A 27,677-nucleotide genomic window follows, 5' to 3' on the forward strand; every position below is an offset into this window, starting at 1 on the left:
CCTTTGGTTTGGCAAGAGGGGCTCACACGGAAGCTCCCCCGACTCCTTCAAACATCAAAATCATATTTGCCCCGAAGGACAAACAACAGGTGCAGTATTGCCCTCGGTCCCCTTCAGAATTGAGCCTTGGTGGGCTAAAATTTTGGGCTCACTCCTACTAGGAGTCAGGTGCAGGATTGCATACAGGTAAGTTTGGTGCTAGAGGAGGTTACCATCTCCAGGAGGGGAGCCTTTCTTCTCTAGCTAAGCTCCCTGATACCACCTAGGCTTTGGTGGAGTAGAATCACCCTGCACTTGGTTTACTTCATTCCTTGGTATCATAGGTTCATGGTCGATGACATGGGTTTGTCAATACAACACATTTTGCAGCGACGCTCCATTTCCTAGGGTTCTCAGAGTACCATTGCATCCTATCCTCCATCGGGGATGCTTTGGCAGAGTGAGTCCCTGCCAGCTTCAGCAGCCTCGATGGTGGCAGATGCTAGGGTCCCATGTCCTAGGGTGATTGTTGAGACTCCAAAGTCTTTGCCGTTGAAAATCTTCCTCGAGACACTTGATGGGGGAGTGCTCCTAATAGAGGATGGAGGTTCATGGCCTCTCAATTCAGTGCCTTCATTGTAGACAGATGGCCACATGGCATGATCTTTTCCTAAGGGGGGAGGTCGGGCACCCCATCCCCCTCAACCCTGCCAAGATTACTAGTGGGAGTTTCGTGAGGACATAGCTCAATGTCCATACTGGCATCTAAGGGGCCTTCTAAGGAGTTTCCCAAACCCCCTAGGTAGAGCATTCTAAGGGGCTTAGACTAGGGTAGAAAGGAAGAAGCCTGGCAAGAGGGCCATGAAGAACTGTAGGCAGCAAGCCCGAGCTCTCGACAGTAGGCAAATGGCAGGTCAGGCTTCAATTCCCCCTTCACAAGGAAAGCATGCAGATTGAGCCCCTTAAGACTCTTGAGGGTGAGATCTTCTTTGACCTTACAATAGACCCACTAGATGTAGTGGCCTTGAGTACTAAGGTGACTGCACAGAGGCAAGACACCTATCCCCCTTACCTCTCCAGTTCACTCCCCCCCCCCCCCCCCCCAAAAAAAAAAAAAAGGGTTTTCTCCCCTATCCCTCCTTTCCCTCCGCCTCACTCCACATCCTCGTTTTCTCCGTCCCCCCTGGCGCAATCACCCTCACCACCCGCCCTCCTTCAATCCTCTTCTTCATCCCTCTCGCCTCTGTAGCGGGCCCTCCCATCCCCCCCCCCTTTCTACCCCCATAGAGTCCCAGTTCCCCCGGGTGCCTAAGCGAGTAGGCAAGGTCAGTATTTGGGCTGATACCATTCACACTCTGATGGCCAGTTGGGAGAGCATGCAAGGGTCCTCCCAGATAGCCTTTGCCAGGAGGGTTATATTCCTTATGGAATGGAGAGGTGGCATTTTCAGCCTCAACCTTGGTTTCTTTCTAGCTCATTCTGAGTTTTATTTACTCTTCTAGAATGTTTTTTCCTTATGCCCAGCATGATGTAGTTCTGCTTCAAGCTTGCTCATGCGGGTTTCTTTCGTACTTGATAGAAGTCTTTTTCATGAAAAAAATAAAAAGGCAAGGGCAAGAATTCGGCCCCTTCTTCTCAATCTCCAGCTTCTTCCTCTAGTCCCCAGCGTGGCTCTCTTCTGATGCAAGATGTAGATCCCACGGAGCAGAGTGAGACATATGGCCCTTGCCCAAGACAGCCCCTTCCATGTGAAGTCCGGAGGCTTGGTGGACCCTAGAACTATCTCGACATCTAGATAACTTCCCCCTTGCCTTGGAGATAATGGCTTTGATCCCAAAAGGGGGGGTCCATTGGAGCACTTGGTCCCCCTCTCATCCTTCTTGGAGTTTTGACTTTGCCTCCACGGGAGAGAGAAGTTGACCCCCATGCTTTTAATCTCATGATGAGAGACTAGATGTCCCGCATGACAGAGGAGTTGCTAAAACCCTAGGGAAGAGAGCTATGGATCTCCCATGGCAATTCGGATGTGGCCTTGTAGTAGCTGTGATCCACTTGAGGTCGGGAGTTCAGCTCAAGCACATTACGCACTAGGCGCTACAACAATGAGCTAGCCGACTTGGTGTGGAGATATCCTTCATGGTACAGTTGGTGCTAATGGTAGGTATCGAGCTTGTCATGCCCGTCACACGGACACTGACTACTCCTCGTCCAAACCCTATCAAAATTGCAACAATCCACGGTGTTTATTCATACTCCCACCCCATAAGAGGGCCTTGTTCCCCATAGATGGACCATGGTGAGTTGGAACGTGCATAAGACTTCACGATTGTACGCATCAGCAACCATATCGGTGATACTTCGCTAGGAGTTGCAAAGGGTTGTGATAAGATGGATAGTTGATCTTCTCTTGGTTCAAGAGCACATGTTTTTAGCAAGAGATGTTAGTTTTGGGAGCCACCTTCTTCCAAGGAAAGGCCCTGAGGTGTGACCCCCTGCAGTAGGCAGGAGTGGAGGGGTCTGCATTTTTGTCTCCCAAGAATTGTTGGCCCTAGATGTGTTTGATGAAGGTGAGCTTATTAGGCCGGGTAGTATGGATTGATTTACGGACGGGTGACTCTAGGATAGGAATCCTGAACTTGTACAACCTTGCTTGCAGACAACAACATCCTTATTTTTGGAGGTGGCTTACTGAGAGCCTTCCAGATGTTGACTCTTGGATTGTTGGAGGTGACTTCAACAACCTAGAGCTCGAGGGGGACAAGCAAGGTGGAGCCTCTTATTTAGGGATGTCTGCCATGTGGGAGCAGTTCATCTTCACGATCAGTGGTTCTGACCCATGGAGAGAGGTAGAGTTTTGTAGAAGTCTTCGCTTCTCCTTGAGTCAATGAAGACATGATGGCCTGCTAGAGCGTCTTGACAAGTTCTACATGGGGGGTTGCGTTGCACAGAGAGGAGCCACCGGATCACTCCCCGATTGTGCCTCACCAGCCTCGCCGTGGATTCCCACAAAAGGGGATATTGATTCCCTATGCTTTGCTTCAGGAGGAGAAGGCACAACTAGTCATGGCAAAGATTTGGTAGTAGCCAGAGAACCCTCCAGGGGATGGTTGGGCTCTCTTCCACAACCCTTGAGTCGAGGTTGGGGAGTATAGATTAGATATTTGCCAGTGGAGACCAATTACTTTTATTGGACACCACTTACAAGATATTAGACAAGGTCTTGAGCTTGCAGTTGCGGCCCCACCTTGAAGATGTCATCCATGACATGCAGACAAGTTTTGTCAAGAATGAAGTATCTTGGAAAAAATCTTCAATTTTTGAGAGGCAGTTGACTAGGCCTGGGAGAAGTCACAGCCTATTGCGATCCTTCTTCTAGATTTTGAGAACGCTTATGATAGGGTGGAGTGCTCTTTTCTTGAGCACACCATGCAGAGGTTAGGCTTTTCAGACAGATAGATTCGGGGGGTTTCGGCCATGAATGTAGGGAGTGCCTGCCAGACGCTCATAAGTAGTCATATGGGGGAGGAATTCTTCTTCCCTACTTAGTTCATCAGGGCTGCGCCCTTGCTCCCTTTCTTTTTCTCTTCGTGGAAAAAGCTCTAGGTTGGTTTTGGTGGTCTCATGCAACAAGCCTCATTGGGATGCGGCTTTCGATCCGTCAAGAGGATCTCCTAAACTCAGAGCTCGTAGATGACACAGTACTCTTTGTGGAGGCTACCGCGGTGGAGAGCCTAGAGTGTGGTCCGTGGAACCCTAGAGACACCCAATGGATATTGCCCCCTGATGCCAAACAGTACCAAATCAATTGGCTTTTAATAGCAACTAATGAGGTTTAGGAGATTCGAGATTGGGGGCTGCACTTCGCTTTTGGTGGATTCCGCACAGGTAGACAGTGAGTTTCCTAGGTTGTCAGGTGGAAATATAAAATTTCAGCAGAGCAGTAGATTGCCTCAGTGCAGGAGAGTTTGATGCACAAGCTTTTGTATATAATCTTGGATTGACGAAGGGCACTGAGAAAAGAGACTCCCCTTCTTTTGTTATACTGTCAGTAATGCCAAGAGATTTCAGCTCAGCTGTAGAGGTTGGAGGCCTTCCAGACCTCTTCATTGGGAAAGTTTTCATATTTTTGCTGATTTGTATAAATTTTTTTGGAGGAGACTCCGAAAATCTTACAGGACGGCACACACTCTGATGGCCGTATGGGCGACCATGCAGGGATCCTCTCGAGCAGCCTCCTCCAAGAGAGTTACTTTTCTCAGGGATTGGAGAGACTCTCCCTTCTTTGCTGAGACTTCTACAGGGTTGAGTTGGCATTTTCAGCCTCAGCCTTGGTTTCTTTCTACCTCATTCTTCTGAGGTGTTTTTTATTACATGCTTAGCATGTATTTCGGCACAGGGCTTGCTCTAGCGAGTTTCTTTCTTATTTAATAGAAGTCTCTTTTTTGCAAAAAAAAAAGAAAATCTTACAGGACCAAAAACTTGCTACGAGTGAGCTGCTGAGCTCCCCGTCCGAGCTGCTCCTTGCTGCCCCTTCGTTCTGTACCCCTCTCCCCTCCCTCTCCTCCCTGTATTTCGGCACAGGGCTTGCTCTAGCGAGTTTCTTTCTTATTTAATAGAAGTCTCTTTTTTGCAAAAAAAAAAGAAAATCTTACAGGACCAAAAACTTGCTACGAGTGAGCTGCTGAGCTCCCCGTCCGAGCTGCTCCTTGCTGCCCCTTCGTTCTGTACCCCTCTCCCCTCCCTCTCCTCCCTTCCCTTCCCCTCCCTCCTCTCCCTGCCAGCCCCTCCTCTCGGGCTGCTCCTCCCTCCAATGCTGCCCTCTCCCGCTCCCCTCCCTCCCTCTCCCACTCCCCTCCCTCCCTCCCTTCCTCTACCCCTTCCCTCCCCTACCCTCCCTGCCTACCCCCCGTTGCCCCTCCCTCCCTACCCCTCGCTCCCCCTACCTGCCCCTTCCTCCCTTACCCTGCTGCCCTTCCCCACCTCTCCCTACCCCCCCACATCCCTTTCCCCACCTCTCCCTACCCCCGCTGCCCTTTCCCCACCTCTCCCTACCCCCCGTTGCCCCTCCCTCCTTACCCCCCGCTCCCCCTACCCCAACTCCCCTCCCCCTCACCTACCCCCCACCTCTCCCTCCCTTCCTCCGCCCCTTCCTCCGCCCCTCCCCCGGCCTCAGCACCTCCCTCCTTCCCTCCCCCGCCCCTCGTTCCCTACCCTGCCCCTCCCTTGCCTACCCCCCCCCCCCCCCCCCCCCCCCGGGCCACCCTCCCCCCCCTCCTTCAGCCCCCTCTAGGAAAAAGAGAGAGATTCTTTCTTCCTGGCAGCAAGTTTTCGGACAGACAAAGCAGATTTGTGTTTGCGTCGGCCTTTCCACCTTGATTGACGAATGGGTTCCCATCCGCTTCCACCGGCTGCAAGAACGGTTACCTTTTCCAAAGACGAGCTTCAGCAGCTCAAGACACATTCAAAGCATGAGTACGCTACCTCACTCTTTGCTCGCATCCACGGTTCCCACCCTTCCAGGCTAGGATGCTTTCGGCTTTACCTGGAGACCTCACAGGGCACCTCACCAATGTTCATCTACTTGGACGAGGGTTCTTCTAGGCGGTCTTTGATTCTCCAGAGTCAGTAGGTTCAGTACTTAGGGCTAGTCCTTTGGCATTGAGCTCCAGGAGGATCTTTTTGACACCCTTCACTTTGGGTTTCGATCCGGTAGAGGAAGATAGTAGGGTTACCTCACTTTTCATCAGATTCCCCGACCTTCCTCAGGTTTATAATCGACTTTTACCGTCCATAAGAGCCACTTTTGGGTTGGTCACAGAGATCCCCCCCCTCTCTGGCATGCCCTCTTCAGCGGCAGAGGCTGTCAGATCGGATGGGGTGCCACGAGTCAGGGTCATTGTCTCTGACCCTAATATTACAGATGATCACATTATGCTTCAGCGACCAAATGGTTCCTTTTTTCAACTGAGAGTCGAGGTTGCTGGGAGTTAGGATCAGTGTAGGATTTGTAGGACCCTTGGGCACTTCGCCAGAGATTGCCCAAGGAAGAAGAAAAGGCCCAAACAATTTTTCCATCTTCTCGTCCTTCTTCTTCTATACACGCTACCAGAAACCCCCCTTCTCGCCCAAGACCTTCGGGACCAGCCCCTAGACCTGGACCCTCTTCTTCAATGCGCATAGAACGATCAGCATGTCCTGCTCCTGTCGTCCCCCGTGGGGTGCCTGTGAGGGTTGCTGACACTGCGCCACCTCTACGAGGCACCTTAGACCATTCTCAGTTACAGGTAGGAGATATTCCTGTAATTGTTTTAGGCGTAGATGTGGTTGCCCCAGTCCCCCCACTTTCTCATCAGGAGGGGCAACCCATTTCTTCAGGGCCTATCACTGATGTTCTTGATCAGCCTCTCAGTATCCATGAGCAGCCCCCTCCCTCTGTTATTCACACTTCACCTCTTGATAGAGGTAAGGGGGTTATTTCTCCTACTCCATTGAGTGCAGGGATTCTTCGCACTCCTATGTCAGTTCCCTCTTATAGGAACTCCTTTGCAGTACTGGCAGATTTGGCAGAGTTTGAGACAGAGGAGTTTGTACCCTCTACCCTGGGGGAGCCGGTTATTGGGATTCCGTTGGACAGGGCTTCCCTCTCTGCTCGAGTGGGGTTTATTTCACCAATTGATTTCCCTCCGCTTGACAGGAGGACTCTTTCACAGGAGAGGATTTTCTCCACCACCAAGTCGGGTAGGGCCTTTTACTCGGCCTCCTCCTCCCGTCGATGAGGATCGTTAGTTGGAACGTTCAGGGCCTCAGTGGTATACTTCATCGCCGCCGTAGACAGCTGATTCGTAACCAACTCCATCCAGGTGTTTTAGGTGGCCCCATTGATATCCTTATGCTCCAAAAGCATAAGCTGGATGGTAGAGATTGTGCCAAGTCAGGTAAGCTTCTTTCTGGCCATACTTTTTGGTCACCTGCCTTGGACACCAAGGGAGGCATTTGCATTTCTATCTCTTCTTCGATGCTGCCCTTGTTCATTGGACACGGAGTCATAGTCCCCTCCAGAGCACAGTGGGTTATTTTACTGATTGGTGGGCGTAAGGTTGGCTTTCTTAACCTTTATGCACCCAACTTGAGAGGGGATCGTGTCCTCCTTTGGAAGGAGTTGCTCTTTTGGTCCCATATTGCAGACTCTTGGATTATTGGGGGCAATTTCAACATGGTTGAGATGCCTTCAAACAAAAGAAGGGGTAGGGAAGGTGGCATTCACTCCCTTCAGAGAGCACCATGGGATGCCTTCCTTTTTCAGTTCAGTGACAGAGATTTTTGGTATGATGATGCTTTTCACACTCAGCCACAGTCTCTTATGTTTTCTTGGTCGAACAGGAGAGTATGGATGCCTATCCACGCACAAAGTGACAGATTTTATGTGGATGATTGGGCCATGGACAGAGGTGGGACAGTATGCATCAGTGCTAGGGTGTCCACTTCAAATCATTTTTCAGTTGTTTTGGTGGTTTCAAAGCCTTGGGGCGAGAGGCCTCTCTGCCAGTATCAGGATTCTAGATGCCTTCTATGCAAAGGAGGGCCTCACAGAGGCAGTGCTACAGATTTGGGTTTCTCACCTGTAGGGTGAGGAGTCCGTCCCCGTCAGATGTGGCTGTAGCACTCACTGACATTAGCAGCTTTTATCATTCTGTTGCTGGTATCAGGAGAGATGAGATTCGCAGGCGAGAGATTACCATTCGCCAGTAGCTGGCAGCTCTCTAGAGAGAAGAGTAGAAATGGCCTACAGATGCTTGGATTCAAGAGCGCCTTGCTGTAGCAAGGGCTCATCAGCAGACACTTTTAGATCAGAGAGCAGAGTATGCCTTCCACGCCAGAGAGTCTTTTTGGACACAGATCAGAGGTAGAGTCAACAAGCAGTTCCTCTCTACTCTTGGCCCTAGACATAGTAGAGAGAGTGTTTCGCAGCTTGTTGACTTAGACGGGGTACTTGAGACACATCCAGATGCCGTCATGCAAATTGCTTCAGATTACTATGCCTCCTTTCTGAGTGCAGATCCTGATTCACAGGCCAAAGATGATGCTAGACAGGTTGTTTGGCAGCATATTCCTATGTTGGTGGATCGAGGTATGAGAGCCTCACTTGATGCCCGCTTCACCAACATAGTCAGGACTGCTCTTACTGCCCTTCATAAGGGTAGTTGTCTAGGGTTAGATGGACTTACACCCTCTTTTTTTTTTATTTTTTGGGATCAGATTGGGGATTACATCACCTCAGCCCTGCAGGGCGTTTGGGACTCGGGTGAGATGCCGGACTCACTCTCGGAGGGTCTCATTCATCTTATCCCAAAAGGAGGTTGCAGAAATTTAGTGTCTCAGTGGAGACCGATCACCTTACTGGGCACTTTGTATAAGATCTTGGTGAAAGCCATCAGCCTGCGATTGCAGCCCATCCTGCCGAATCTTATACATGACACGCAGACAGGCTTTCTCCATGGCAGAAGCATTTTTGATAACATATTCTCATTTTGGGAGGCTTCTGAATGGGCTATGCATGAGGGCCATAGACTGGCAATTCTACTCCTGGACTTCGAAAAAGCATATGACAAGGTAGATTGGGGTTTTCTAGAGGGAACCCTTCTTTGCTTTGGATTTCCAGATTTGTGGATTAGAGGGGTTTCTTCTCTTTACAGGTCAGCCTATAGCGAGGTACTCATTGGTGGAGTCAAGGGAGACAGGTTTCAGATTTCAAGATCAGTCCGCCAGGGATGCCCTCTAGCCCCCTTTCTATTCTTATTTGTGGCTGAAGCTATGAGCCTCTATATTAGAGCTCAAGCTGATATCTTTGGGCTAAGACTTCCGTTGAGACATGCAGAGGAACAGTGAGCTGGCAGATGACACGGCTATTTTTTTGGATGCCACTCCATAGACACTCACCTCTTTTAGGACAGCCTTGGATTTGTTTTGCATTGCAGCAGGGGCTCACATTAACTGGAACAAATCCAATGGTTTCTGGATTAATGATGAGGACATTCCAGATTAGGGTGCTGATATTGGCTTTACTTGGATTTAGAGGGGTGTCTCTAGAGGTCAGGTATCTTGGATGCCAGGTTGGGTGGGGCATTTCTCCAGCACAGCAGCTCACTCCCGTGTTGGAGAGCATCAAGACGAAACTCCTATTTTTGAGTTCGGCCAGACTTGACCTTGCATCCAGAGTGGTGGTTGTAAACCAGATACTGTTGGCTACAACCTGATTTATTTGCTCTTGCTGGTGCCGATCTACAAGTAGTATCACTCAACTCAAGAGACCTACCAGGAATTTTTTGTGGAGTGGATTAGACGGCACTTCAGATGTGATATCCAGGTTGGCTTGGGAGACTCTAATTCTACCCACTGAGGAAGGGGGTCTCAATATTAGTGAACCAGACTTGTAGTGTAGAGCCGATTGTGGTCAAAGGTTTGACAGGAGCCATGGAAGGATTTTTTCTTACGCAGTATACAGACATGCACACCTTCTCAGGGAGGAGATTGGATGGACAGGCCTAGATAGATCTTTACGTCAGCCCATCTTCGATCTCCTACCTTCCCTCTCATGGCTACCATTCTGAAAGCTTGGGACAGCTTCAGAAGTACTCTTCGGAGAGTTCCACCCTCCTCTCGTGAAGAAATTGACAGGCAGCCCGTCACGTGGAATGATTGCATAGATGAGCATGGCAGATCACTGGGCATGTCACACTACATGCAGTGATCTAGATGGGAGTTGGGCCTTGCCTCCACGGTGGGTGCTTGGAAAGCTTTCAGGATGCTTCCAGAGGATCAGAGAGTTTGTTCAGTTAGTCACCTCAGAGGAAGTGCAGCCAGGATGCAGTAGATAGATGCAGCCATACCAGTGGAGTGGATGGATACATACCATTTACCTATCTCGGAGTCCACCTGGTTGGGGCCTTTTACGAGGACAGGTATCCCTTTGCAGGTTATAGCCTTGCAGGATGCGCATGAGGATACCCTTGTCTTTCAAGTTCATGTAGGAGGCAAACTCCACAGATCTTCAGAGGACATTCTCTTGGAGTCTCCTTTTCAGCCTGTCAGGATTGCAGGATACATGGAGATGGGCACTCCAAGCCTCCTAGTGCTTGCGGCATGATCACTGTCTGCCAAGCTATTCGGTCCCTAGTGTTCCTCGTGCCATCTGAACCTGCCCAAAGGAAGTTCCGTACCAACCATTGAAGCTACCCAATGCAACCTCTGTGAAAGCACCAACAGGAGGCGATATACCAGGCCGTGGCAAGAAGGACCTAAGGTGTGACCTGCTAAGGAGAGTTTGGCCAAGCTCCAATAGAGAAACTTGCGCCGAACACTTTCAAGGACCGGGGCAATCTGCTGTAATGTCAATACCCACCTGGCATTCGAGATATCTCATTGTCTGGCCCCGCAGTATCCATCTAAAGCCAAAGTCACTCCCCCACTCCCAGATCTCCTGTGTCTCCTCAAAGCCTGTGAAGAAACCTATAGATTTCGTCCAGTTGATCCATGCCCCCGAGGCCTCACAATAAATAGCCAGGGCGCCCCTGACTCTCTCTAGACTCGCTGTGGTGCCCTCAACATACAAAGCCGTGTCGTCTGCAAACTCCGAGTCAAGTAGCTCCTCCTCCTATCTGATTGGGAGCTTCAACCCTGTGAGACCCGCCACCTGTGATCTCAAATAGTAGCCCAAAGCCTCCGCCACAAACAAGAAGAGGAAGGGAGGAAGTGGGCAGCCCTGGTGAACTGAGCGAGAGAGAGGAAAGGCCTCACCTGTGTGTCCTCCGATAAGCATCTGGCTAGAGTTCCCTGCATATAGCGCTGAAACTCCTCAGACCCATCTGTCTGAGAAACCCGATCTCCTCATAGTGCCCTCCAAGAAAGACCACTACACCCTATCGTAAGCTTTCTCAAAGTCCAAGAGAAGGACGGCCAATGGCTGTGACTCCTCTCTGGACCAATCCACTACCTCCCAGAACAAACCCAGTCTGTGTGTCATGGATGATGTCGGTAAGATGGGTTCGTAACCGCAAACTCAAGACCTTGGTGAGGATCTTGTATGCAGTATCAAGCAAAGTGATCGGCCTTCACTGTCAGATGTCTGACCTATCTCCCCCTTTCGGGATCAAACAAATCCACCCCCTGCTCAAAGACTGAGGGAGAAGGCCTATGTCAAAAATCTCCTGGCAAGCTAGACGGAAAGGGGTGGAGATAATCTCCCAGAAGTTTCGGAAGAAGGCCGAAGTCAAGCCATCCTCACCCTGGCACTTCTGGGTTGGGAGAGCCTTGAGGGCTTCCCAGAGCTCCTCATCTGTGAAAGGCTCCTCAAGTCTGCTACATAAGTCCTGCGAGACTACTGGCGGAACGTGATCCCAAACTAGCTCTCGGGCCACAAGACCACAGCTGAGGTCATCCTCTCTGTCTGAAAGAGCTGGCTGTAGAAACCCATGGTCATGTCGTGAATCTCATGCGGGTTAGTGTGCATGATGCCCTGCGAGTCCCGGAGATGCTGTAGCTGTGTGCGTGCCGATCGGGGCCCAGTGGTCTGAAAGAACTGCTGCTTCGTCATCCGGTCCCTCTGCTACACCCATCGGGCTCGGGAGGGAATGATAGGAGAACTCAGCCCGCCGCACCTCCATGTCCTGGAGCTCGAGACCGAGCGCTCTCAAATCTGCCACTAAGCCACTGAGACACTGGGTCCTACTCCCTGAGCCTCTCGATGGAGGCAAGGTCTCTCCTCAAAGCCCGCTCTCGCTCCTGAAGGGTACTCCTCCGCCGAAGGGCGTGAGCCTGCAGCTCCACTGCTCCTCTGAATCGCATCGGCCACCCACGTAGCCCAGCCCTCACACGGTGCCGTCTCTGACTGCTCCCAAATCCCTGCCATGATCTGCCGAATCTCCTCGTCCTACAGGAGGTACTCTGGAATGCAGACCCCCTTCTGGGGAAGACCTCGGCGGGGCTGATCCAAGTGACGTACCACCGGAGAGTGGTCTGATACCGTGGTACCTGCCAGAATCCCGGTAGATGCGCCTCAGTCCCCAACATAGAAATGGTCTAGTCTCTCTAGCAATCCATCGTGTCTCCTCTGTCCAAAGGAGAAGAGAAGGCTGCCAGGTGTCCTGCTGAAATCTGGCTCTCTCCACGGGTCTCTGCCACTGATCATGAAAATGAACTGCTCCCAAGTGCTACGCTCTGCTACTGGCATCTTAGAAAAAGAGGCTTCGCCGTGCTTGTCTTCCCCAAACTCCAGGTTGTTGAAGTCACCTCCAACAATCCAGGAGTCTACATCCGGAAACTCCAGGTTGTTGAAGTCACCTCCAACAATCCAAGAGTCTACATCCAGAAGACACTCTAACAGCCTCCTCCAAAAGGCCGGGCGGTGCTGCCTGCACGTTGGGGAGTCAGTATCTGTGCGTCGCCGTACTAGTGTGGATACCGGCTCAATACCGATCTTCCGTGCCTACTTCATCATGAAGGAGGCTTCCACCCTGAATAGCTCCGCACACTTCTGGAGGGGCCAGAGGTGTGCCTGCTATAGATTTTGACTCTTAACTATCACGTATTTATCTGAGCAAAGAACTTATAAGAAACCCACATGAAATGACGAAATATATTTCATTATGACACAGAGATTTGGGCAGTTCATCTCTACCAAGCTTGTTGTTGCCTTACAAAAAATGATCTATGACTTAACTCTGTGTAAGACACGACTCTGCCTACGACACCTACTAGTAGCTACAGACACAACAGGCCCGTGGCCTCGACAAGTAGAGATGCGTTGCCAGCAAGTATATATAGCTGCAACCGCTCAAAGTCACCGCCTTCCCATGCACCAATCTCTCTAGAACAACCAGCACCGAGATGCTCATAGTCACACGCCAAGTGTCTAGCAACACTCATGCATTGGCCAGCGTATCAACCTATCAAATGGACCAATCACTGTCCTTTGTCTATCACGTAGCCCCCCCATGAGGGAGTGCATACACCAATAGTGCCAACAATCCCCCCCCACAACCGAAATGGGGAGCAGACAACACAAACAAACAGAGAAATAAACTGAACCTACCAAGAGCATCTAATACATGACCTCCTTGATCATCTGACACAGTTACCACATAGGTAACTCCTCAACACGCTCTTGATCTAAAACGCCCAATCTTTATTTGAGACATTCTCTGAAACTAAACCAGCAAATTCTGAAGAAGACTCAGCCGCAATACAAGCTTTATCTCGTAAGCTCTTCTGCTCCTCGTCTTTTTGTTTCTTAAAGCAGAACCTCTCAGCATGTCCCAACTTCCCACAGTAGTAGCATAAACGGCCTTCTTCCTTGGCTTCTCTCGAAATTTTTCTCTTGTCACTTGCAACATATGCATGTTCACCAGGCAAAGAAGATGTTTCTTTACGCTTCTCTTCACTCAATAGCATGGCTACACAATCGAGGTAGGCTCTCTAGAAGGATGGCCTTCTTATCTTCATCTTCTACTCTGGACCCAACATCGCTGATTTGCTTCAGGAGAGACTGCATGCGATTCAAAAAGACACCCAAATTCTCTCCTTCCTCCATTTTCAAATCAAAAAGTTCTTGCTTCAATAAGGCTTTCGAATGTTTCATGCATACACCGAACACTGTCTCAAGAATAACCCAGTTCTCTGCTGCAGTCTTTCCAACATCAATATGATGAAAGTATTCTGAGCCCAGTGCTTGTCCTATAATCTTGATGGCTTTCTCGTTCTTAGTTTCCCAGACTGGAACCTTCTCAGCTTCATTTTCTCCACCTTTAGGTTTCTTCTCTGTACCAGCTGCCACGCCCCAGAGTCCTTTTTGCATAAGATATAGGCGTGTTGCTAACTGCCAGTAAGGAAAGTTACGTCCGTCGAATTGCACAATTGCTCCTGAACCCGCTTTGTCCTTCTTCATAGAATCCATGACGAACTTCTTCACAAACCGTTCTTGCTCTAATACCAAATGTAGATTTCGACTCTTAACTATCACGTATTTATCTGAGCAAAGAACTTATAAGAAACCCACATGAAATGACGAAATATATTTCATGAATATAACTCTAAAGACAATCAAAATATGACGCATAGGTTTGGGCAGCTCATCTCTACTGAGCTTGTTGTTGCCTTACAAAAAATGGTCTATGACCAAACTCTGTGTAAGACACGACTCTGCCTACGACACCTACTAGCAGCTACAGACACAGCAGGCCTGTGGCCTCGACAAGAAGAAGTAGAGATGCATCGCCAGCAAGTATGTATAGCTGCAACCGCTCGAAGTCACCGCCTTCCCATGCACCGATCTCTCTAGAACAACCAACACCGAGATGCTCATAGTCACACGCCAAGTCTGTAGCAACACTCATGCATTGGCCAGCGTATCAACCTACCGAATGGACCAATCACTATCCTTTGTCTATCACGTAGCCCCCCCATGAGGGAGTGCATACACCAATAGTGCCAACATCTGCTCCACCTTTGCCTCTAGCCTAAAGGTCTAGTCCATGTGGCCCCATACACTCATCCATCATGAGTGTAATCTAATTCCCCAAAATAGCATCAAACACCTTCGGGGACCATTTCTCCACCCCTATGGAGGCAAACAAAAATCTTCAAACGGGGTGTGTCGAAGATCCCACTGCACTGATCAAACCCCCCTTTCGGGGATGAAGGACCATGAGCGTTACCTCCAATGGTAGAGGATAAGAGTCCGGAACCTCCAGATAGTTCCCGGGTCCTAACCTCCAGAAGTCCCGTGGTAAGGGACGCCCAGGCTGGAGGTTAGGGGCCGCTGACTAGGAAGACGAGCCTCGTCCCTCAGGATCCCTCCCTGAACGAGCCTGCTATTGCGATGAGGAGGCAGAAGGGGGTGTCATCATTCCCTTGCCAGCTGGTAGGGGTGTCGAAGCAGAAGAACCTGCTGTTGAAGTGGAGAGGGGGACAGTAGGAGAGGGAGCGGTGGGGACGCGGGGGATAGAGGGAGGGGGGCGGGTGGTGAGGGTGACTATAGCAGGGGGGGCTGAGGGGGGGGGGGGGGGGGGACCCTGGAGGGGGAGGGGGAAGTGAAGATGAGGAGGGGGCTGGGTCTGGGGGGGAGGGGGAGGGGGAGGAGGAGGAGGGATAAGAACGACATCAAGTCCCCCCTGCTGATCTAGCTCGCCAGGGTTCTGGATCGGCTCCTCCGCAGTCCTCATCAAACTAGCGACTGGAGCTTCCGCCATCACTACGTCTGGAGCTCCTGGGGCTCGCCGCTGCTGCAAGGGTGGGTTCGGAGGCTGAACCTCCGAAGCTGGAGGATAGGCAGAGCGGCGGTGGCCCCTGCCGCTAGAGGAGGTGGCTCCTACTGATCCTCCTTCGAGGCCTCTCAGTCAACCCTATCCCTCTCTCTGCGATTGGCCCTTTGCCTGCAGTGTTTGCGGGCCTGCTTACTTTGTTTCTTTTTCTTTTTAACCTGTGTCCAATCCCCTGCTGAGGGGGTAACCCATGGGGTCTAAGACTCTTGCTGCTCCTGCCTGAGAGGGCGCTGAACTCGGGCCTGCTGACTCTGCCTTCTCTGCGGAGGAGGTGGGGGAGGTGCACGAGGGAGGCCACAGGGGCAATCTCTCGCGAGGTGACCCATCTGTTTGCACCGAAGACATTGGCCTGGTAACGCGGAGATCTCCACCCTTTGGCGAAGTGTGCCCCCTTCCAGGGTCTCGAGAAGGGATCAGCTCTGGGAGGGACTCTGGGCTCTCAACCACCAGCCTGATCCTAGGAACTCCATCATCTGTTAGAACTGAGGCGGCCGACTCTCGCGGGGACTCGAGCACTGTGCCAAATGCTCGACCAATGGAAGGGAGGATGGCACGATACTCCTTGGGGAGCCCTGGGAAACGGAGTGTGACCGGAAAATATGGAACATGATGTTTCGTATCCATGTCCTCCACTGTGAATCCATGATACCAGGGAAAGAGGTAGACAAGATGCGAGCCAAGGAGGATGGGGCTTTGCTCCACAAGTGTTAAGGTAGTGTAGGGGGAGCTCAGCTGGATGAGAAAAACGCCTCGTCTATAGATGGTGACCTCCTGAATGTGGTCTCCCTCTAATGCCAAGCTCGCCTGGATCCATGCACCTGTCTCCATGTAGGCATGAGGCCCACAATTCTACCCACAAGCATCGTGTCTTGGAGGGACTGAATTGCCTGCTATACGTGTTGCTTGTCAGCTGGGGAAAGAAGAACCTTAACGGCAGCTGTGGGATTCGAGGGTGCTGCCATAGAGCCCCTCTGGCCAGACCAAGGGTCACCACCAAGGTTCTTCTTTCGCCTTAACAAGCACAAGTGCTCCCGCTGCAGGGAGGAAGAAGAAAGGGAGGGTGAGGAAGAAAAGGGTCAAAGGGGGAGGCGGAGGCAAGGCGGGGTGAAGGAGGGGGCAAGTATAGAAATGAAAGAAGGAGGGCGGGAGGCGGAGGAGGAGGGAGGGCGAGAAGGCAAGGAGGGAGAAAAAGAGGTAATGAGAGGGCAAGAGAGCGGAGAGGAGGCGGGAGAGGGAGGGGAGCCGATGGGGGAGAGGAGGAGGACGCGGGGGCGGAAGAGGCGGAGGTGGCGGGGGGCGTAGGTGGAGGAAATGGAGGCGGAGATGGAGGTGGAGGGAGTGGGCAGGGCTGGCGGAGGTGGCGGAGATGGAGGTGGCGGAAGTGGGCAGGGCTGGGGGGGCGCAGTAGGCGAAGGGGGCGAAGCAGGCAGAGGGGGGCAGCAGAAGGAGCAAGGAGGCTGGAGCTGAAGGGGCGGTGGAAGCAGAAGAGGCGGGAGAAAACGGGGAGGTTGAGAGGGTGAGGGCGTTTAGAGGGGGAGCAGAGGGAGGCGGACGGGGTGAGGCAGCGGGGTAGCTAGGGGGGGCACGGCGGCTTAGCAGGAGCTCACGGGGAGCTTAGCTCGCAGCTGCTTTCACATGGCATATTTTAAGAGCCAGATGCACAGAGGCTTTGGATGGATCCCATATTCACCCCTCCCACACTTTGTCTAGTATATGGACAGACACTATACATACACTGATGGCCATTTGGACGAGTATGCAAGAATCCTCTCGGGCAGCTTTTGTTAAGAGGGCTATTTTCCTCCAGGAATGGAGGGGCTCCCCCTCTTCTCTTTGAGGTGGCATTTCCAACCTCAACCTTGGCTATTTTCTACCTATTTTTGAGGAGTTTTTTCTCATGCATTGCATGATGTATTTTCGCCTTGAGCTTGCTCTTGTGGGTTTTATTCATACTTAATGGAAGTATTTTTTTAAAAACAAAACTCTCTCTAGGAGGCTGGGCCCTCGTAGCCAACCACGTCCTCCTGGCTATAGCTTGGTATATAGCCTCTTGTTGGTGTTTTCATAGAGTTTGTATGGCTTAGCTTACGCACCTAGTGTGCAATTTCTTGTGGTTCTTGTGGTTAGGTTCGGATGGTACAAGGAACTCTAGAGCCAGGGTCACTTGGTAGACACTGATCCGTCCCTGGCGCAAGGAGGACTTCACATAATTGATCCTGAGATGTAGAGCAATCCTTCCTAGACAAGATGGTGGTATGCTCATCACCTCAGGCTCTGTGCCCTAGAAGCTCTTGCTTCACTTAGGAACACACCCCATATAGGAGGTCAATGGCAATATTCCCACAGGTGGAATTTTTTCAAAGGCTGCCCTGATGAGGAGCCTCCATAATGTTTCACAACACTTATTCGGGCCAGTCTTAGGTGTTGGAAGGAGTTTGAGCGGTGGCCACTCATCGAGTTTTGTTTGTTTGACACTAAAAGGGACTCATGCTATGGAAGAGGGCGCACATCGAATCGGCTTAGTGGGATAGTGGCCCAGCCAATTCTTTTGGGGCTTGGAGCCACGTACGCAGAGACAGAGACACATGGTCGGTCACCCTCTCATTTGAGGGGAGTAGGCACCTAGATGGCGGAGATCGACATTGTGATCCTAGAGGCATGGTGAGAGGGACTGCACAGTGTCTCGGACCCCTCTCATTGTTATGAATAGTTTTCTAGGACCAGGGTGCCTCTCTAGATTTTGTTTTATAAAAAACCCTTGGATCCTTTTGATGCAGAATATACAGAGTGGGGGCCTTTTTCAGCGTAACATTGTGGAGGACTGCGGAGTCTACGAGGCATTGGATTCGTTAGACTGGTAGCAGATCAGAGTAGTGGGCCGGCTTGGGCAAGGACTGGACCATTGATCCAGTTCCAGTATTGACAGGGAAAGAGGGGGCATGGTAGCGCCTTTGGTTATGGGAGAGCTAGCCTCTTAGAAGATCTAGAGGGATCTAAGTGAGTGGTTTTGTCCCATATGAGTAGGGCTAGCTGGGTCCTCAACATAGAGGCACAAGATGCAACACCTCCTTCCCGCTCATGCCCTTTGCCTTCGTGTTTGGGAGACGGGGTCCAGCATCACTCCTTGGATCATCTGAGTCACGCGCTACCAATTTGGTGATAGGAAGCCATCAAGCTCCCCCGGCAACCAACCTTATCCATCTAGCAGGATAAGGTGAGAGCATTTCCGCAAGGTTTGGCCTGTAGGTATCCTTTATATTTTTATCAAGAGAGGTATTCACTGAATGTTCTCCGGTTACACTTTTTGGTCACCTACAGTTGGTAAGGTTGGCTTTCTCAACCTTTACGCCTCGGAGTTAATAGATGGGATCATGTCCTTAGCTACTCTCTTGGGCCCCCATTACAGATTCATGGGTTATTGGAGGTGACTTTAATATGGCGGAGTTGCCCTTAGACAAGAAAGGGGGTAGAGAGGGTGGCGTTCACTCCTTGGAGAGAGCAACTTGGGATACCTTTCTTTTTCGGTTCACTAGAAGAGATGCATGGTTTGATGATGCCTTTCACACGTAGCCAGTCACTCCTATTTTTGTGGTTAAACAGGAGGCCGCAGATGCCTATTCATGCACGGATTTATAGATTTTATGTTGATGGTTGGGCTCTACATAGAGGTGGGTTAGTATGCATTTCCATTGGGGTATCCACTTCAGATCACTTTCTCGTGGTATTGATGATTGCAGAGCCTCGTTTGAGAGTATGTTATGCTAGTCTCAGGATTCCAAATGCCTTTTATGCAGAGGAGGACCTCACAGAGACAGCTTTGCAGATTTGGGTTTCTCACGTGCAGCGTGGAGTGCCGTCCCCTCCACATGTGGCTGCAGCCCTCATTGGTGTTAGTGATTTTCATCATTCAGTCACTAGCACTAGGAGACATGACATTCTCAGACACGAGATTCATATTTGCCAGCAACTGGCAAGCTTGCAGATGGAAGAGCAGAAACGGCCTTGTAGCAAGGACTCATTAGTAGATATTGTTAGATCAAAGAGTAGAGTATGCATTTCATGCACGTGAGTGATTTTGGACTCAGATGAGAGGTAGATTCACTAAACACTTTTCCCTACTCTTGGCCCTAGACATAGTAGGGAGAGTGTCTCGCAGCTTATTGAGGTTTTGCAGACAGAGTCTGATACCGTCATGCGCATAACTACAGTTTTTTAATGCCTCCCTCGTCACTGCATATCCTGATACACAGGCCAGAGATGATGCCAAATACTCTATTTGGTAGTGTATGCCTATGTTGGTGAAACCAGATATACGAGTCTCATGCAACTTTCGCCAACCAACATAGAATTCAGGACTGCGCTTCTTGCCCTTCACAAGGGAAAGTGCCCGAGCTCGGATGGGCTTACTCCCTCCTCCTTTATTACTTTTTGGGATAAGATTGGGGGGATCACATTACCTCAGCCCTTTAGGGCATTAGGGACCCTGGTGAGATGCCGGACTCACTTACACACAGTCTCATTCATCTTTTTCCAAAGGGGGGTAGCAGAAATTTACTGTCTCAATGGTTGCCTATTATTCTTTTGGGCTCTTTCTACAAAATCTTGGCTAAAGAAACCAGCCTACGTTTACGGCCCATACTTCTATATTTTATTCGTGATACGCAGACGGGCATCGTGAATCACGCAAGCATTTTTTATAATATCTTCTCATTTTGGAAAGCTTTTGAGTGGGCTATGCATAGTGGCCAGAGGCTCTGGCCATTCCACTCTTGGATTTTGAGAAAGATTATGATGATAGGGTAGATTGGGACTGTTGGAGGGCACCCTTCTGCACTTTGGATTTATAGATGCATGGATTGGAGGGGATTTCTCCTTATACAGATGAGCCCACAACCAGGTGCTTATTCGCAGGATCAGGAGAGAGAGGTTCTAGATTTCTAGATCAGTCTGCCAGGAATGTCCTCTAGCTCCTTTTCTCTTTTTGTTTGTCTACATAAGATCTCAAGCTGATATTTTGAGCCTGAGACTTTCCCTTAGACTGGAAGAAGTGCTTCTAGATAGTGACCTAGCAGATGAAACCGTTGTTTTTTTGGATGCCACACCACAGATGCTTACTTCTTTCAGAATAGCCTTGGATTTATTTTGTAGTGCCTAGCGGAGCACACATCAATTGGCATAAATCCAATGGATTTTGGATCAATGACGAGAATACCTTGGATTGGGGGAATGATATTGGCTTCACTTGGATTGAGAGAGGTGTTCCCGTCATGTATTTGGGGTGCAGGTCGATACGGGTATCTCTCCATCACAACAGTTTGCTCCTGTCTTGGAGAGTATAAGGAAAAAGCTCCTTTTTGGGAGTTCATCCAAGCTTGACCTTGCCTCTAGAGCAGTGGTGGTTAACCAGGTTTTGTTGGCCATGACTTGGTTTGTATGCTCTTGATGGTGCCATTCGAGGGATTTACCACTCAACTCAAGAGACCTATAAGAGCCTTTTATGGAGTGGACTTGATGGCACATCGGATGTTATAGTTGGGAGACCTTGATTCTCCCCACACGGGAAGGGAGCCACAACATTATAGATCCAAATTTACAATGCAAGGCCTTGCTCTGCAAGGTGGTGGTGAGGGGACTTATGTCTGGGCATGATTTTTGGAAGGACTTTTTTATTCGCAGCATATAGTCTTGTATACCTATTTCGGAAGGAGACTAGATGGATAGTACCAGATGGATTTTTACTTCAGCCCACCTTAGGTCTCCTTCTTCCCCTCTTATGGCTGCTATCTTGAAGGCTTGGGCTAGCTTCAAGAGTATCCTTCAGAGAGTTCCTCCTTCCTCTCGTGAAGATTGATAGGCAGCCCGCCATGTGGAATGATAGCATACTTGATGAGAACGGTAGAGCACTTGGTACCTCTCACTACATGCAGCGGTTCAGGTGGGAGGGTGGCCCTATATCTACTATGGGATCCTAAAATATTTCAAAAATATTACAGAGGATTGTAAGGCTCAGTTAGTAAGCAATCTCAGAGGGAGTGCAAGTAGAATTCAGCAAATTGATGCAGCCATTTCAGTGGATTGGATGGACACAGATTATATGCCCATTTCATATTCCACTTGGATGGGAGCTTTCACGAGAGCAGACACTCCTCTATAGGTTATTGCTTTTCATGGTGTAGATGAGGATGCCTTGGTTTTTTATGTCCTTATGGGAGGCAGGCTATTTAGATCAACGGATGATGTCTTATTAGAGGTTGCATTTCAGCCAATCAGGATTGTTGGTTTGTGGAGCATAGTTCAGACTCAGAGTGGTACATAGACCTCCACCTGCATCTTATCACCCTGGGTGCTTGGAGATTGTGGCTTTATGGGGGTGTTCCCATAAAGTTCTTGCAATGGGATCCCGGGGAGTGGGAGTGGATCGATGAAGGGCACCGAGAGAGGAGAGCCTCCCCTTCTTTGGTTAAATGCCATGAGATTACCCCTAAGTTGTAGAGGCTGTAGAGCCTCCCCTTCTTTCGTTACACTTATAGCAATGCCTAGAGATTTCAGTTGACTTGTAGAGGTTGGAGGCACTTTAGAGCTCCTCATTGGGAGGGGTTTGAGATTTCTGCTGACCTATAGAAGAACTTTTGGAAGAGACTTTGAAAATCCCTCGAGAATAGAAAAATCACTCTTTTCTTTTGGCTTTCTATTCATGGTGGGGTTGCGGTTAACCTGTGGAGATCTAGGCTCGGAGCCAAACCTACTTGTCCTCATTGCCTTTCTGTTGTGGAGTCGATTCAGCATTGCTTATGGGATTGCAAACAGGAGAGGATTATTTGGAGGGAGATAGCTAGGATTTTCATTACTTTTGTACGTTTCCCCCTTCTTCAAGACTTGGAGCTCGCTTGCCTCTCTCTTTTGAGGATGTTCTTGCCTCACCTTTTAGAGTTGTGCATGCCTCTGTGGCTTTTTCTTGGGAGATACTAGCAAGTATTGCAGTGTGGCATATTTGGAGAGCCAGATGCACAGAGGCATTGGATGGATCCCAAGTTCACCCTTCTCACAGTTTGGCCAATATATGGATTGACACTATGAATACACTTATGGGCATTTGGGCGAGCATGCAGGGGTCCTCTCAGGGAGCTTCTGCTAGGAGGGCTATGTTTTGTAGAGAATGGAGGGGCTCCCCCTTCTTCTTTGAGCCTACTGTAGGGTTGAGATGACACTTTCAGCCTCAACCTTGGTTGTTTTCCACCTCATTCTGAGGAGCATTTTTCCTCATGCATTGCATGATGTATTTCCGATTCGATCTTGCTCTTGCAGGTTTTGTTCATACTTAATGGAAGTCTTATTTTTGTAAAAAAAGAATTTCTTATATATTAAATTTCCCAATCTCTATTTGCTTTAAGAGATTAGGTACTTGGGTAGTGCTGAATGACGTGTGTTACATTTTTGTTCCTTTTCTCTAAAGTCAGCTTTTTTTATTGAAATTTGAATTGTATCTCAAATATAGGAATGTTGAGGTTCCTATTTTGCAAGCAGAGGTCAAGTTTCCAATTTAATCCTCAAAACTCCATTTTTACTATCGTTCACATTTTGATTTACATTTTGTAGTGTAAAGGTGCCGATCCGGAGGACTTGGTCTTCTACATTCTAGAAGGTGCCTCCACTGTTGGTGTTAAGCCTGAGGTTTAAACTCACACTTTCCCTCCCCAATCTTAAAGACACAAGGGGCCATGATAAGTGAATGCTTCATACACTCCTATGTTTAAAAGAAGCAAATCTTTTACCCTTTTTTTTGGAGGTCAAACTATGATCATTCACTTGTGTCAATGAACTTTCTACAATTTTCAACAATGATCCTGTATTGTTTCAACATTAGTTAAAGAGATGTAGCACAAAGAAAGTGTTTTGCAAATCCTTCCATTAAGTACCTTAAGGGCAATTCTTGATACTAATATTGAGTGTTTAATCCTCTGTGTGCGCCTATGTGTGTGTGTGTGCATGTGCGCACTTGGCATTTCCCTTACGCACGTGCACATACGTACCGCGCGCACACACACAGAGAGAGAGACACAAATAGAGAGAGAGGGAGAGAGAGAGAGAGAGAGAGAGAGAGAGAGAGAGAGAGATGTATTAACGTCTTCAGGAGACCTCGTGGGTCTATGAGACAAGGTACAAAATATATGTAACCCATACAAGCCACTGTGGGCTGAAGCAAAGGGGTCACTAAGGCCCTTGCTGAGTGCTAAGTGCTAAAAATGCAAAAGGCTAGTACCAAATAGTAGGAAAAAAGCAATCAAGTATTGCTCAGAACCATAGCTCCAAGTACATGTGTAGGCTCTATATAACCCAGCTCCTTGATGGCCCTCTGATGTGATGCAAAGAGCTCACGTATCTGTGTCTACCAAGCTATCTCCTGCGGCGGTGACGGGGGTGCTCTCTCTTGTATCTTTGTATTAGGGTATCGCCCTCGGATCTCATAGTAGGCCGGACAGACACATAGAAAATGCTCCTCTGTCTTGACCTCCCCCATCGTGCACAGTCTACAGACCCGCTACTCTCTAGGTATGCCGGCCGCTCTCCTTGCCTCAATTCTCAACTGGTGGGACGAGACTTTTATCTGTCCTATAGCAATCCCGCAAGGCGTGTGAGATTCATGATAGAATTGGGTCTTGGTGGGGAACTCTTGATTCCCCCCCAAGCCCGAGATGTGTGGAGTTGGAGAAGGTCTAACCGTATGATATGGTTAATCTCATCATGTGGAATGAGCTCCAGAGGTGCATCCATGTTGTACTGAACCAGAGGGAGCCTATCCATCTGGATACCGTGGCTATCAAACCATGTGGACACCCGCGCATACCATGCTGTATCGAAACCTCTCTTTGTCAGTCGTCGGGATGACTATAGTGCCAGTCTCAGTAGTCTACACTGAGGTAGGGCCCAAACTCTGTGGGGAAAAGTCGCGGTCTGTGGAAGAGAGCGTCCACTTGGAGAGGTATCATGGCGAACTCTACTTGCATATATGGCAGTCGGTCTCACGAGAGTGTAAAAAAGCCAACCCTTCATTGGTGGGTCCTAGAAATGCGCCTGGAAGCACTGTCTCTCTAATCGGGCCAGGGCACCCTTCCCTCGTCTGAGTCATGCTCTGGGGGCATGGGTTATCGTGAAGACTGGTCCCGTGAATACTACCCCTAGGTACGTATATGATTGCACTGAAAGATCATAGTGGTAGGGAGAGGAGCAAGCTAACACTAGGAATGGAAAGGAAAGATAACAAGCATAATGGAAATGAAATGGAAAGAAAATGAAAGCAATGGACAAGTACTCACATGATACCAAAGAGCTTGATGTTGACTGATGTGTAAGGACTCAAGACAAGTACAATACTATATAGTGTGACACTAGACTCCAGAAAGCCATAGTGTATATGGGATAACTCCCAATATGACACGTGGCATGTCTAGGACTCACTAGACTATAAAAGGATGCGTCAATTTTACGAGCAAAAACCTATGAGCAGGTTTATCCGAGCGTGTTTTTCAAGAGATTTTTAAAAATGTTTTTCTTTAGGAAACATGGTTTTTACACTTTTATTTTCACTAGAACTAGATCCCTTTATCATAAAAATATACAGACTAGTCACTCATTCATTTTTACACAACATAATTTTCTTATTTAGAGACATCCCTTTGTACCCCTATTATTACCTTAAAAAAGTGTTGATTCCTTTAAGAAACATTCCTCATAATCATTCTCAATGTAATAATACTATGCATATATAATTACTTATTAACACATTTATATCATATGGCAATATCTTTTTAGTGTTTTTATAGCATATTCATGGACATGTTTCTAAAGAAGTTTAAATTACTATAAATAAGTATTAACTTGGGCTTATATATCACTCTCATAAAATACATGTAATATTTAATACTATATATGAAAGATTTTCCAAAATATAACTCCACAGATGTGCTCAAATGGGGTGTTCCGATCAATTTGAGTGGTTGAATGACTATATTTGGACATTGGATATGAAAGTTATGTCACTTTTAAAAGTGCTGTCCAAGGTAGTTTCGCCAGCGAAACTACCTTGGGAGACTTGCTTCAAAGGGGTTTCGCTGGCGAAACTACCTGGATGGCTTGCTTCAATGAGTTTTCTTTGAAGAAACTCTTTCATGAAGATAGGTTGAGAGAGGGTTTTCAATGTCACCCCCTATTAAGTAAAAGTTGTAAGAAGGATCATAAGGGAATTTTCATAGAGAAGTCTACTCTACATGTGGGTTTCTTCAAAAGCCATCCCATTATGCTCTCACCATTCCTACAGATTCACCTAAAGATTTTTGTATAAAATAGGCATTGCTATAATACTTTGCATATTTCTAAGTGAAACTATGTTTTCTTCTGATCGATTTTTGCCATATTTATGCATAGTTGGAAGCTTTTTTTTTCCTTCGCTCGGACGCTCGGGAGATTTCGCTCAGAAAATGCTCGTCCCCACTATAAAACAACCCCTAGACACCTAGAACACTCATTTTTGACTCACTTTGGCTTCATATTCCAACACCCCCCCATGAAGGCAAGGTGAGAGACTACTGGAATGGAACCAAGAACAGAACATGACAATGATGGAGTCTACTGCTTTGTGCACCCCAAGTAGCTCATAGGCTCAAATGAAGCATGGCTACTTGACCCAACAAATCGGTCTTGGGAAATGCACCAACATCCTGGAACTCAGCCAGGCATGATAGAGAGACCAATCAAAGCCAATAGAAAGGCTCCCACAATACATCCCCCCCTGGTTTCATAACAGGACTAGGTAGGAAGCCACACACTCATAAAGGAAATAACACATCATTTGAGGAGGACTATCCAAGGCTGAGAACCTTTATTGACTAAAGGACACAAGACTCATTATTACAAGTATTTTTGGGAGACTACCCAAGGCAGAGTACACATAGAATAGATCAGAAACAAAACTCCCGATCATTAGGTACATAGACCTCTGAATAGAGAGATAGATCCCTGATGTCGGCATTTAGGAGCATGAGTCAATGTCAAAGCATCATCTTCTTCTTCGTCTTCACTTGTTGCAGCCCCAACCAAGTTGACATAATTCTTGTGGTGTTGGTTCACAAGCTTCTGGAAGCAGCAATCCTCGGTGTGACCAAGCTTCATACAGTGATTGCATTTGAAAGGCTTGAATTTGCCTTTGCCTTTGCCCTTGGAGTACAGTACAGTGGAGTCTAGAGTGTCTGCATACCATCTTTCATGATCAATGAGCATAGCAACCATATCATGATAACCCATTTGTGTCACACGCAATGCTGGTATGATCTCCCGATACTAAGAATTTTCCTCAATGCTCAAGAGGTGCACAACAACTTGATCATCTTCCCCTAGAGGGGTCTTCAGACTAGCAAGCTGAGTGACAAGGGATTCCATACGATTCAAGTGAGCAAGAAGAGAGTCTTCATGCTTCATTTGCAACTTGAAGAATTCCTGTCTGAGGAATACCTTTGAATTGATGATTTTGTTGCCGAACAATTCTTTAAACTTAGCCGATAAGTCGTGAGCAGTGGAGTCAAAGGTTCTTTTCATCTGATTGTGGCTTTTAATCCTTGCCACACACAACATTCCACACTCCATCTTTGATAAGTACAAGACGCATCTTTGTTTGCCATGTAGGGAAGTTCTTACCATTAAACTTCTCGAACGAAATGGTAGTTTATTTAGAAGACTCCATGGTTGGAAAAGAGTAGAAATGCAAGTGTAACTATGGAAAGATAACCTTGGTAAGTTCTTCATGAGCTGGAGCCAGGTCTGGAACTTCTTCATGGCTGACATAAGTAGAAGGACAGCAGATCCAAGAGAATGACGGGAAAAATACGGGCACCAACTTGCAGGCAGCAGCTCCAAGAGAATGTCGGGCAAAAGGGGCAAATGGCGGGCATGTCACATCAGTACGGAGGGCTGGTACGGCCTGCTGTACGACCCTAGTGCAGTACAGATCAGTCCGTACTGTTCCATATGGCCTGTACGGCCTGTTTGCAGCGGGCTGGAGCGGTTGGAGGCGAGGCTACCAGGCGGCTGATGGTGAGGCAAAAGAAGCAGCTGTTGGCGAGGCATTTCGGGCTGAAGAAGGGCTAGTTCATGGCGAGGTAAATCACTCCAAGTCCGCTCCTGTTGCTTGGGTATGAGGAGAAGAGAGCTCAAGGAAGGAGAGAAGAGGGCAGCCTTCCAACGAGGATGAGGTAGAGTAGCTTCATTGGCCTCCCTCACCTCAACCTCTTGGAAGGGAAAGGGAAAGAGAGAGCAGGGCTAGGAACATGGCTTTGATACCACATGAAAGATCATAGTGGTAGGGAGAGGAGCAAGCTAACACTGGGAATGGAA

The 27,677-nt window shown here is 48.7% G+C and overlaps 1 protein-coding gene across 3 annotated transcripts in view; it reads left to right on the forward strand.

The window, feature by feature from the left end:
• LOC147887968 (uncharacterized) overlaps window positions 1–27,677 on the forward strand; it is a 320,694-nt gene that overhangs the window by 202,070 nt on the left and 90,947 nt on the right. For all 3 annotated transcript variants that reach the window (XM_087393486.1, XM_087393485.1, XM_087393487.1), the window contains exon 12: window positions 22,890–22,964. In XM_087393486.1, coding sequence (XP_087249612.1) covers window positions 22,890–22,964 — 75 coding nt within the window. The remainder of the gene's footprint in view (window positions 1–22,889; window positions 22,965–27,677) is intronic.

The sequence above is a fragment of the Dipteris shenzhenensis genome, chromosome 22, assembly GCF_047967505.1.
Source record: "Dipteris shenzhenensis isolate YYH24624 ecotype China chromosome 22, Dip_SZ_1.0, whole genome shotgun sequence".
NCBI classification, from domain to species: domain Eukaryota; kingdom Viridiplantae; phylum Streptophyta; class Polypodiopsida; order Gleicheniales; family Dipteridaceae; genus Dipteris; species Dipteris shenzhenensis.